General features: G+C 36.7%; 1 protein-coding gene across 2 annotated transcripts in view; it reads left to right on the forward strand.

Moving 5' to 3' along the window:
- The first annotated feature begins 1,763 nt into the window (after positions 1–1,763).
- Positions 1,764–12,829, forward strand: part of DNTT (DNA nucleotidylexotransferase) — an 85,307-nt gene continuing 74,241 nt past the window's right edge. Inside the window, exons 1-4 of one of the 2 annotated variants that reach the window (XM_068197738.1) lie at positions 1,764–1,966; positions 5,251–5,475; positions 10,385–10,395; positions 11,991–12,067. In XM_068197738.1, the coding sequence (XP_068053839.1) occupies positions 1,764–1,966; positions 5,251–5,475; positions 10,385–10,395; positions 11,991–12,067 (516 nt within the window). Of the gene's footprint in view, positions 1,967–5,250; positions 5,476–10,384; positions 10,396–11,941; positions 12,068–12,829 lie in introns of both variants that reach the window. The other variant, XM_068197737.1, reaches the window with a different exon arrangement.

Below are 12,829 nucleotides of genomic sequence, written 5' to 3' on the forward strand. Positions count from 1 at the left end.
TTTAGAAGGTAAATTTAATAAAATTGCATCATTGGCAGAGACTTTTTCATATTATACTGTGTTTATTAGAGAAAACCTCTTTGCATTAGGTTCAAAGCCAGAAATTGATTTCCAAAGGAGCTAAGGTTGCTTAGATATTTTTAAAATCCCACTAGGTCTCTGTTTGCAGCTTTTTGGCACATAGATACCCTTGAAAATCTGGCTTAAGAGTTATAACAGTAACACAAAGGAATAAAAACTTGTTATTCAAGCCAGAAGGATTTTACTGGCACTGAGCATATTGATGTTACACTGGGGAAAATTATATTTACATGTTTTAGAGCACTGAATTAATTATAACATAAAATAAAACTTTGTTTAACATGTGTAAAGAATCTGTTCTTCAATACATTATTCCATGTAGGGATTGAGATAAAATATTTTACCAAGCCTAGGAAAGCTATAAGCAGGGAAGTGACCAGTGTTCAATGGTTGATTAGTAGTCTGAAAAAAAAGACATGGAACAACCAAAACAGATTGCTCAGTTGCTTAGCCTTAATGCCAGATCCATTTTTTTTTTGCTTCCTTGCTGCTATTCTTTTGAATAAGCCTCTTAAAGTCAACATGTCAATTTTCCAGTTCCTATGAAAATATCTCATATAATTTCAAAATAACCTTGAAATTATTTATTTTGACAATTTTAATGTTATAAATCCAAAAGAGGATATTTTGGCTTCTGGGTTATTCCTAGGCAAGGGAGGAAATGGATCCAGTATAATCTATATGCTGCACTATGTATATATTTTTTATGGCCTCAGGAAGACTCCAGAGCTGCAAGCTCTGTATTAATTTTGGATGGTTAGTTTATATTCTGATGAGAAGTATTTCTTTATATCTGCAATAATACAGTTGAAACAGCAAGAGCTATAGGGCTTAGAAAATGTCTGCAATACTTCTACAATTTAATCTTAAACTCAAGGCCATAATTGCAGGAAACAGGTTTTGATTAATTTTCCTGAAACTCAGCTGTATATCCATCTGTGATAAAATAACTTAAAATATAATTGATAGACCCGATTTAGGAATTTTTCCACCTTGCTTCCCCTCCTGAACGTGAGCCATGAGAATTGTAACATATAACATTTCTGGTGTGTTGCGAAGGACTGGTAAAATCCAAATTCTCTGCTGTATTAAAAAAAAAATCCAGCTTGACATGGGAATAGGGCTATTTACCACTGAAGTAGATTTGTGCTGAAGTCGATGCAGAGGCTGTAGGCCTGGTGTATTGTGCTCACCTTGCTCTAATGGGAATTCAGGAAGATACAGAACTGGATACAACATGACACTGGCAAAAATGTTGGTGCAGTTCTGCAATGAGCAGTACCCCCTCCTCCAGATGGGGAATGTAAATGGCCTCCATAATCTGCTCTGCAGCTGTTTGGACGTCACTGGGTGCAAAAAGGTGGAACTGAGCCATTCAATCAGCTGAAGACCTGGTTGAAATTTTGAGATGATTTGCCTGATCAATATTATTTGGATAGTCTTTGTGGCAATGGCTGTTTTAAGGAATTAAATAATCTTTGCACCTGCCTGGAGTATTTATGTTGAAGAAGTCCCAGCAGGTAGAGAGCGAGTGATGTTTCTACTTGTGTAGCACCTACTTTTGATTTCAGAGGGGAAACAAGAAAATTACTTCAATGGGTGGTGACATCAAATACAGCTGTTTTCTGGCAGAAAGCATGTTACCTCTATTTTACTAAGTGAAAGCACTTCTACCTTGCATCATGGACAGGTTCAAAGCTCCAGCTGCAATCCCCCAGAGGAAGAGGCAGAAAGGCTTGCATTCCCCAAAACCTTCCTGCAGTTATGAAATAAAGTTCAGTAACTTTGTCATTTTTATTATGCAGAGGAAGATGGGGATGACCAGAAGGATGTTTTTGATGGAACTGGGAAGAAGAAAAGGTTTCAGAGTAGAAAGTGAGCTAAGGTAGGGAAGTATTTATATTTTTATATTTTGAAATAACATGTAGTAATGCTGTTTGAAACATTTAAATTCAATAAATATAGTCATACAAGTGACTGTGATTGAAGATTTTGCCTGTGTTTTTGGTGGATATACTTGGATCTTTCCATTATAAATATGCTTCAGGAGTTCAGTGGATGTTCCTAGCATTTGGTTTATTTCTATTGTCTTCTGGACAGAGAGCAAGGAAAGCACAAAATTTAGCAAAATTTCTGTTTTTTCACTTTTAAAAATATCAATTTCTGAGTTATCTTAAATCTGTCAATTTTCATGTGTATTCATATAAATTGTATCTTTAGCTTATCTGAATCGCTCATTGTTTATTCCCACTTTGAAGTCAGGTTAAGATTAATCTAAATTTAATGGCCAATTTTGAAAATGAAAAAAGTTAGATGTACAGGAATGGAAACTGTGATGGTTTAAGGGGAGCATTTGTCTACATCATCTCTGGTATTATAGTATTTAACTTTTTTACCCTAATGTGAGTCTCAAAGTTATGTCTTATGCTTTGGTATAAAATCTGGAAGAGCACTGAAGAAAAATCTTAGGAGTAAAATATCATGAATGTGGCATTTGAGAGTGAAAACACACTCCAGATTCAGGTTTGTCTGGTTTCAGCAAACCAACTCATTCTGAAGGAAGCCTTCCTCCAAACAGTGCTTTACAACAGTGCAGGTTATGTCATTATGCAGTTTTCCAAAAGCTCCATCATTATATAGGTTCTCTGAAAAGCTGGAGGAAAACCAAGTATTGATCACGTCTCTGGATCTGCACTAAGAGAGAGTACAGCTGGGTCCTCCTATAAAGATGTATTTCCACAGACTTCTTTTCAATCCCATCAACTTTGAAAGTCTGAGGAAGAAGGGAGGGTAAAATAATTTATAAAGCAAGATTGAAGCAGGTATTGAACAGAAGGAGGCAATTAGCATCTGATACAAAACTAATTGAATTCTTGGGGGAAAAAAGAAATGAAGAGTTCTGTTCTGGATCCCACATTAATAATCTGTAGAGGACTGTGTAAATGCTTTATCTGGGCTGCTTTGACACACAGGTATTTATTGCCAGTATTTTAGACTTTCTGTAAGTTTTATGAGGCAGCTGTTATGTTTAATTTCAGCTTAGCTGCTACTGGATAAAACAAAACTAGTTAACTGTTGATTTTTGCTTTTGAAAATGCCACAGGAAATGCTAAATTTGTTTAGTTCCGTGCCAAGAAAATAGCACAGCTGTACAGGTATGAGAGAAAACTGGAGCACAGCAGCTAAACTGCTGCTGTGAGCATAGTTATGGCAAAGTTCCCAGCTCTGCAGCTTGGTACAAATACATATCATATGAATATTTTATATGAAGTGAAATAAACCACAGGAAGCAGAAGTTCTCTGTCTCTGGGTTTTTTTTTTTTTTTGACTCAAGTATAAAGTTGTGACGGTTTAATTAAGATAGGACCTAGCAGGGTTAAATAATAGTAAACCCAACAGTATTTCATGGAGATTAATTTAATCTGTGTTTGTAATCTTTTAGAAAAAAAAATTGGGATTTATTCTTTTTCAATGGACTCTGCTCTACAAGTTGCACTATATATAATGACACACATTTCTGAAGTACAGTCCTTTCAGTACCTTTCGTATAGTTCCAAAATACAATATGTTTATTGCATTGGAGAGTTATTTGATAACAGTTTTCTATGGAGCAATTCCAGTATTTGTCATTGTGATTTCATGACTTAATGAAATTGGTGATCGCTCATTTGAATAAGGATCACAGAGATAGGCCAAGGGATTTTCTTGGTTTTCTGGAAGGTAATTTACTTTGAAGGGTTGTGCAGTCTGCCTTTAACAGCACACATCGTGTTTTGAAGTGCACGCTAACCAGTAATTGCCACCAGTGGTGTCCTCTCTGCTTCGACAGGCTGATGGCTCCACTTCTCCAGGTGTTACAGAGGGTTGCAGAGCAATCTGTAAGGGCCTCCATTGGAAATTTACTGCATATATGCAGAAGGCGCTCACCATCATGGGCACAGACTTTCAAATGGGTGTGGCTGCCATTAAGAAAATTTACGTTCCAACTCCAGCTTTCCTTTTGTAAAAATAGTGTCAGATTGTGACACTACCTGTCTGTGCCTTTCCTGCAAGGAGTTTAGGAATCTGTTGCCTGATAGAAATTAATGTTGGAATATATCTTCTAGATACTTGAGTTCTACAAGTTGATGGAAATGAAGAATGTTCTCCTTTCTCTCTTTTTTTTTTTTTTTTTTTTTTGTGTGAGTGACAGCACCCTCGTGGGATGCATAGAGAGCAGGAGTGCTCAGAATCATTCAGAATTTCCTACCAAATCTGTATTTTTCTAAACTTACTGAGAAACATCAGCAGGAGAGATAGAAACTTATAGATCATCCTAAGTATGCACGTAATCTTTTTTTGAAACACAGCTTTGTCCCTGTCCATTATTTTCCTGTGATGGGTACAAAAGTGTCTATTTTTGATCTTTAAAAGAATCATCTTTTAATCAGGTGATCCTTTCTAATGTTGTTCTAGTACAACAACTGAAGTTTACTGCAATAACATTTGTGCTATTGTATTTTTAGGCAATGCACACCATTTAATATATTGAATAAAAATACAAGCTGTAAATTTTGTATTCACTAAACCATCAGTTTTGTTATACTGGCTTAGCAGCAAGGAAATGGTGTTCACATGGAGCATGTAGATCATAAGATTTAATTAATGAAACCACTGGCAATGCCATATGTAATGAACAGCTTCATACAAGTGTAGAAAACTTAAGTATCCAGAAAGATATTACTAGCTGTAAAATTTTAAATAATTATTATTAACTGATTTTTAATGTTGCAAAGCTTTCACTCATTGGTGAGGGATATTGGGAAGATGCTTTCAGGTATTGTCAAGGAACCTTTTAATTATGGTACTGCTTGTGTAAGCTAAATATTTTCAGAATTGCAAAGAATGTGTGTTAGGTTAGTGTCTATGGAAGGTAAATGATCCTTCATGAAAGAAAATGCTGCACTTACAGGAGCTGTCAGACTATAGTCTTTCTTCAAGGCAGAGTCAGTGACTAGAATAAATATATGATGATATGAAAACTTCAGTGCTTCCACATCCTAAAGTACAATATATACTACAATTGTCAGGAAGTGGATGGTAAGTAAATACAGAAATAACAGCTCTGTATCTGTGTACAGTTGGATTCAGTGAAAAAGAAAAGAAAATTTTTTCTGTACTTGTTGACAGTGATTCTGTCACTCATATTGTGGCTGAGAACAACTCTTACCTGGAGGTGCTGGACTGGCTGAAAGGACAGGCTGTGCGTGACAGCTCTAAGTTTGAACTACTGGACATCTCCTGGTTTACAGCCTGCATGGAAGCAGGAAGACCAGTTGATTCAGAAATGAAGTACCGTCTCATGGTAAGACAGATCCTGCAGTGTGAGTACAGTGACATCCAAAATGAATGGCTGTGATTTTATTTATTTTTTAACCTAGTATACATATAACTGTGTTGTGTTATTATTTTTATTTTTTTTTTCCTGTGGAATTTGCATGAGTAAATCACACAAATTTAATAGAGTAGAAACACCTTCCATGCCTTCTTTATCAGTGTCTGGTAATGCTGAGTTGCTGTGTCATCACAGGGTACCAAGTGGTAAATACAGAATCACAGAATGGTTTGGGCTGGAAGGGACCTTAGAGTTCATCCAGCTTCCACTGCCCTGCCATGGGTAGGGATGCCTTCCACTAGATATCCACTAGGTTGCACTAAGTCCCATTCAACCTGGCCTTGAACACTTCCAGGGATGGGGCAGCCACAGCTTCACTGGATAGCCTGTTCCAGTGCCTCAACACCCTCACAGAAAAGATTTTTTTCTGTACAGCTGATTCAAATTTCCCCTCTGCCAGTGTAAAGCCATTACACCCTGTCTTATCACTGTGCCCTTGTAACAAGTTCTCTCTCCATCTCTCTGTCAGCCCTTTAAATTACTGGAAGGCTGCTGTTAGGTCTTCCTGGAGCTTTAAGAGGTTGAACAGCCCCAGTTCCTCTCAATATCTGTGAGTGTTCTGGTACTTGCATTTGCTCAAATACATCAATATCATGGCAAATATCCCAGGGAGAGCAGTGCATTTCAATTGGCTGTTGATGGCATTCTTGGCCTCCTCAAAACAATGCAAAAATATTACAACTTTTGCTGTTGCAAGGTGATCAGCTAACAGCTGGGCCCTTGAAGGACCTGTAAAAAGAAGACTGATGTAGTCTGTGGACATCTGTTTACAGACTTGGCACCATCAAGTAAAATTGTGCTGAGAAAAAAAAGTTTTATTATGTTATATTATCTCTCAATAGAAGCTGTAAGTCAGAGGATATTGAAAATGGCAGGCTGATTATTTGATGCATGGTGTTTGACCTTGAAGTAATGGATGATGATTTTTTCCCTCTGATCTATATCTGACAAATTACCTACTAATTTCTCAGATTGGAGCATAGTGAGGAGCAGTGGTACTCAATACCTCAGCACAGACTGTGAGTGATGGGGGTTTGGTGGGGATGCCAGGCGTGCTGTGCCCAGCTTGTGCCACTGAGCCACGAAATAGGCCCAGCACTGCAGCTGGATGAATCTGTCCCCTCGTTCTGCACCCACCCCAGCCTCGCGGTGATGGCTTTCATGTGCACCGGCAAAGAAATTCATTTTATATGTCAAGAGAGCTACAAGTCTGATCTAAAGCTCTCTGAAGTAAAGTGAGAGATTCCTGCTGATTCCCGAGGGTCTGGATTAGGTCTGTGTGACCACACTGGGACCAGGGCACGATGTGCAGCATGTGCCCTCCTCTGAGGCACAGAATACCTGAATATTTAACAGCAGCATTGCACTGTTTGCTGCGTCTTCATTTTGGTATTTAGATTATGAAGGGCGATTCATAAATACCATCCTTTCCCAAGAAAAACTGTAGCTCCTGATTATTTTTTTCCAGTCATATTGCATTTTCATTGCCAGAAAATATCTTCCAGGTTTTTACATACAAGAATCACTGTTTAATAACAGTTTGGGCTGGGGGGAGGGGGAAGTGAATACACCAGATGGAGCTGTCGCTCTCAGACTCAGCATGATTCCATGACAGAATGTGTGTTTATGTTTGAAATCCCTCCGAGGATATATTTTTGCAATAAATTTATAATATTTTTCAATGAATCTGCTGGAGAGAGAATAGATGAAAGAAATTAATACAAAAAGAAAAAAATACAAAAGGCAGCCTTGTAACTACTGCTTTATTTTATCTTACAGGCCATAAAAATATAAATACAGGGAATGCAAAGTAGTTCTCTAAACAAGTGATGCATCAAAACCACGAACAAAATCCTGTGAACCTTCCTGAGAATTTCACATCAGCATTAAAAATAAAACAAACTACCTTTTATGTACATTGTTAATTTCTGCAATATGAGCACACCTATAGATTCAGATAGCTTAAAAAATGTGCTTTCATATTTTTTTTTCTTTTCAAAGCTAGAAACACCTTTATCTTTCTCCAAAATTCCTCCAATTTTTTTTAAGTCAGTGAAAATGCCTTAGTTTTATATAAAACTCCTTTTGGAATATTGGTGTAGCATAAACTTCTGAAAATGTATAAGCGCTGTCAGGAGATCATAATTATACTGTGAGACTGACTCTGCAAGTAAAAGCTTATATTTTTATTGAAACATAAACATTTCATGCTAATAAATGTAGAGTACAATAAGGAAGCTAGTGGCAGCCATGCTGGTATTTTTTTAAGCTTATAAAACCAATCTTAATTATATAGTTGCTCTGAGGTAATAAACATTGTGTAAAGCAAACAAGGAGAAAACAAGAATTCTAAGTGTGTAGCGAATTTTAGAATTTTTTTTTGTTGCAGTGTCACCATGCTAATTTTTTTCTGCCTTGCAAAATGAAGAAAGATTGAAGCAAAGGTTAATTTTCTTTTTAAGTACTAGACCGAACTCATACATAATGTAATTTAATTGGAATTTCGCTGAAGACAAATTTGGTTCATTATGTCAGACTTGTAAAATGTGAAATGAAAGTGAATTAACAAACCTTGAACTCAAGCTAGATCATTAGGGTTTTGAAGTAAAAGGAATGGATTGCAGTGGGGGAATGTTTTGGGTGAAATCTTGTTGCCATGTAGTTTTGTGGTCAAATTCCCTTTAATATCAATAGCAGTAAGATTTCATCTTTCAGATCCTCCAGTAGGCTACTTGGAAGGTTAGTCTTCATTCAGGACATTTGTTTTACTGCATTAGTAAAAAGAAATGCCCTTCTTCATGCAAAACAAGGGGAATAAAGTCAGAGTTACAGACCATTAGCTAACATCCTAATTACAATTGTCATTAAAGTACATCTTTCTGTAGTAGTGAATGATCCAAGAGATGCTCTGATGTCAGTGATTTATAGAGAATAAAAGGTTGGTTGACCAGATTTAAGATGGACAGAATTATTATTGATTCATTCAGTCACAGTTGACTTTTAGGGTTAGTAGCCACCATTTAGTTTAATAAGCATTGGAAATATGGTAGCCAAATATCTGCTTTGAAAGGGAAGCAAAATATTTCTGTGGCAAAGGTCAGCCCTTGTGCAGAGGCACCTTTCGTAGCACAAGCAGATGGGTATCCTTGACAATAGCAGGACATGGACATTAATAGTTACACAAGGGCATTGCTAGAAAGTGCTGATGTTTCCTGGGTTATGGAAGAGAAAGAGGCAGAGGAGGCATTCAGAGGGGTAAAAAGAGAGGAAGAGATCCATAAGGGTTGCTGCACACTCAGCAGCCTTAAGAACTGTACTGTGGCTGCATTTCTTCTGCCTTTTCCTCAGTCAGAACCCAGAAGTTGTTAGCTAATTAGGTTGTTTTGTTTGTTTTTTCCTAGAAAGGAAAAGAGATTTATTTATTTGAAGAAAGGAATTTTCTCCACATTAGGGAAAGAAAGTACCATCTTTTGATCCTTTGTCTTATCACGTGTCAGGAAACATATCTAACATTTTCTGGAGCATCTCACTCTGTTTCATTGTGAAAGAGAGAGGCTGTAAGTAATGGAAGAAATCCTTCATACTGACAGCCTGAGTTTCTCAGGAAATAAAAATGAAACTTATAAACTGTCTGCCTTTTCTTCATAAAATGCTGGATATCAGAGGACTTCATTATTTGGTCAATGCTGCCTGGGCTTTACAGAGCTGCTGGCTGCTTGTCTCTGTGCACTTCATTCACTGCTGCTTCATTTTCTCCCTGTTATTTCCCTATGTCATTATACTTCTTGTGTGTTAAAAAATAATTTGACAAAGAGCAAAGTAGTCCCCCACAATATTAATTCTGCAACCAAATCTGTCTGCTTTACAAATTGATGCTAGTGGTAAAGGCTGTTTCTCCTGCTTATGCCATGTGGAAAATGTCACTGTGAAAGAGTAGCAAGTGACATTCCCTGCAGCCTGGATGTGGGGTAGAAACTCTGACTAGCTGTAGTAATTAAGTAGCCTACACATTGGGATATTTTCCTGTGGTTGCCCCTCTGCAGTGTACTGCAAATTCATTTTAATGTAGAGTTATCTAAAAAAAAAAAAAAAAAAAAGGAAATGTTAATGCCTATATTTTTCCATTTTTCTCTTGTCTTTAGTGCTTTCTTCCCAATAGTAGAATTATTTTTTGGTCTAATGAGTTTCCAGGGTTCCTTGTTCTACACTGTAATTGCTATTGATGGAAGTTTAGGTTTGTCCTGTAATCTGTACAAACAATTTTTTCCCATCTAGTTTTCCCAACAAATATCAGTTTGAGCAGCATCAGTTCTGCTCATGTTCTGCTGCTGATAGATCATTTCTATAGTTCACATGCAGGCATCATATTATTCCCTGCAAATCAGACTGTAGTAATTGTTCTTTGCCAGATGTTTTTGCTGGTAATTTCTATCCAAAATTTCTTCTTGTTGCTATATATAATCAAGCCCAGTTGACTAAATGCATAAATCTTACTGATGAAGGAAAATTTTCAACTATCTCTACTAAGGCAGGAATAAGATGTTTATGTCCAGTCTATCACACTCTTAAATGCATAGATTTTCTGCATTCGTTTTGCCCTCCTCCACAGTACCAGCTGATGCTGCATGTAGGGCTCTTGTTCTCTGTGAGTCTGTGTCCTAGAGAAGGTAAAAGCTTATTATATATTCTATTCAGTAACATTCTGTTTGTTCACAGTCTTTGCAGCTGGCACTATCATTTCAAGCAGTATATTAGCACTAATCAATCATAGTTTATATGATTTAAAATCAATTCTAAAATATAATTCATGAATGTGTGCAGAAGTGAATGAGTTATGTTGCTGTCCTGACTGAAACCCATTTTGGTTAGTCCCAAGACTGGTCTTACACATAAAATTGCTTTCTTCCTTTCAGGGTATGCTATGAAAACCACCATATAATTCACTGCTCCTTCAGTTGTGCAAGCAAATACCTTTTGTGTGTGTGTGAATACTGTTATTCAACTACTTTCTATCAAATACAAAGGCAATTTAACATGAAATTATAATTGGGGGCGTGGTTATGAAGATACACACAGGCTTATAGGTTTGCTAGCCTTTGTATGATTGGATACAGGGACAAAAGGGCTCATCATTCCATTATTGGTGAGAAAATTTATTTTATGTATTTTCATGACATTTTTTATTGTAATTGTTGAACCCTTTCCCTATGGCTTTTGGATATTGTAATGCAATAGGTTTTTGACATATCTGCCAAAAGTTTTCAAGCAAAAGGACTGAGAGCTAAAAATACAGGGAACTGCTGAAGGTATTTCATGTTTCTGAAGTATTTCAGATTTGGCACATTAAAGAAAGTGAAAGAATTGAAGGACTGGATATACAAAGCAGCAGAAAACCAGTGTGAGTTTGCCTTTTCTAGGTGCTTCCTAGTCAGGATATTCACAGGTTGAGGACTTGTGCTCAGAACTCTCTTTTGCCAATGGGGACATGGGTCCTGTCAATGGGCAGGACTCTGGATCCTGCCTTTTAAGAGAATTCCCATCTTTCAGGGGTGGGTTGCCCACAGACCTGTATGACCTTGGTCTATTTTGCATGGAGCAAAATTGGGTGAAAAGTGAATGATCATGGAGGCAGCCTGGAGATTGGGAAATGCCCATTCAAGTCTTGGCATCTGGCTCCTTTTCCTTGCTTTGATGAATGTGTAAAAATTATGTCTGGATTGGATCAGCATCTATGGGAATTGGCTAAGGGAGAAACCACATCACCAACTGGCTGTTGGGTGAATAAAGGATGGTGATTACACTTCTGTAGCTGTTTATAAATGTTTCCTTCACTCTAAAATGACTCCAAAATGAAGCATTTAGCTGAATGAGTTAAATCCAAAATAAAAACTTTTCTATCATTTTACCTGCAAGCGGGGAGAAAACTCGATTTCCAATTCATACAAAAACTTTTCCTCCACTACTGAATTTAGCTACAGACTGAAAAAGTCAATTGAACATTTCCCTTTGGTCTAACATCCCTAATCTTGTATTGAATAATCTAGTATTTTCTGGGAAAACACTGTGTTTTAGAGCTTATCTGCTCTTAAAGTTTTGTAGTTTTTTTAAATTACTGCAGTAGTGAGAGTAGTAGAGACACACATCATTTAGAAAGACCTTTTTTTTTTTTAATGGCAGTGCCATTGAAATCTCCCTGTAAGAACTTACTGCAGAAAATAAAAAATCCCAGTAATCACCAGATAAATTGTACTGTCAGTCCAGCCAATGTGAAATCACCTGGTTTTCATAGGAGGATGACAGGAGCATTATTATTTTCTTGCCTGCTCTTCAAAGGTTTGTATTTTGGGCTCATGAAATGTACTTTTTTGTATTTTTAAGCTATTTGCCATGTGTGTTACTAACTCTTCTTTTTTTTACCCTTGTTAGGAGCAATCCCAATCTCCTCCTCTGAATACACCTGAATTGGAAATGCCAGCATTTATTGCAACAAAAGTATCTCAGTACTCATGCCAGAGGAAGACAACTTTAAATAACTACAACAAGAAATTCACGGTAATATTTATTCTATCTATAAAATAAAAACTAGTATAATTAGAATAATTACTCTAATACATGCGTCAGTACTTGCTTTCTGTGGCACCCTCAGCAAATTCATGAGTAAACAGGCAGCATAACAACAATTTAAAAAGTTGTAAATCTGCCATACTTAAATTAAAATTGAGTGCAAGCTTAATTGCATCCTCTAAATATTGCTGAAAGCTTAACACAGTGGATCTTTAAATACATTAATAGCTTGTAAACACATGAATTTTTAAAACAAATGATAGAATAACACTCCAAAAATGTTTTTTAGCCTTTCATCACAGTCTTAGTTGATGAGCTGGAAGTATGATAAACAAAAGTTTCGTTTAGGTGAGTCCAAGGTTCTTCACAGTTGCTCTGCTGCCCAAGTTCAGTTCTTCAAAGTATGGTACTAAACTTCAGATTTTCACAACTGAGCAATTATGAAAACAGACTGCGTGTTAATTACTTCAACATCACAAAAACCCCTTTGAATTATCTAGTTAAATAGAAATCTTGGAGACTGTCATATATCCTAGTTAATGACCAAATTGCACATTTCAGAGGGTATGAAGGATCTGAGTCCTCTGGTCTAAATTCCTCTGGAGTTATTGTGCCTAATGGCTCTAAATACTCAGTGACCTCCATTCAAAAGGAAACATTTCTCAGAGACTAACATACTGCAGTCTAAATATATCTGGCATAGTTACATGCATATGTTTCAACTATAACACTAAACACTTCCTAATTTTT

Source organism: Anomalospiza imberbis, chromosome 8 (assembly GCF_031753505.1).
Source record: "Anomalospiza imberbis isolate Cuckoo-Finch-1a 21T00152 chromosome 8, ASM3175350v1, whole genome shotgun sequence".
NCBI classification, from domain to species: Eukaryota; Metazoa; Chordata; class Aves; order Passeriformes; family Viduidae; genus Anomalospiza; species Anomalospiza imberbis.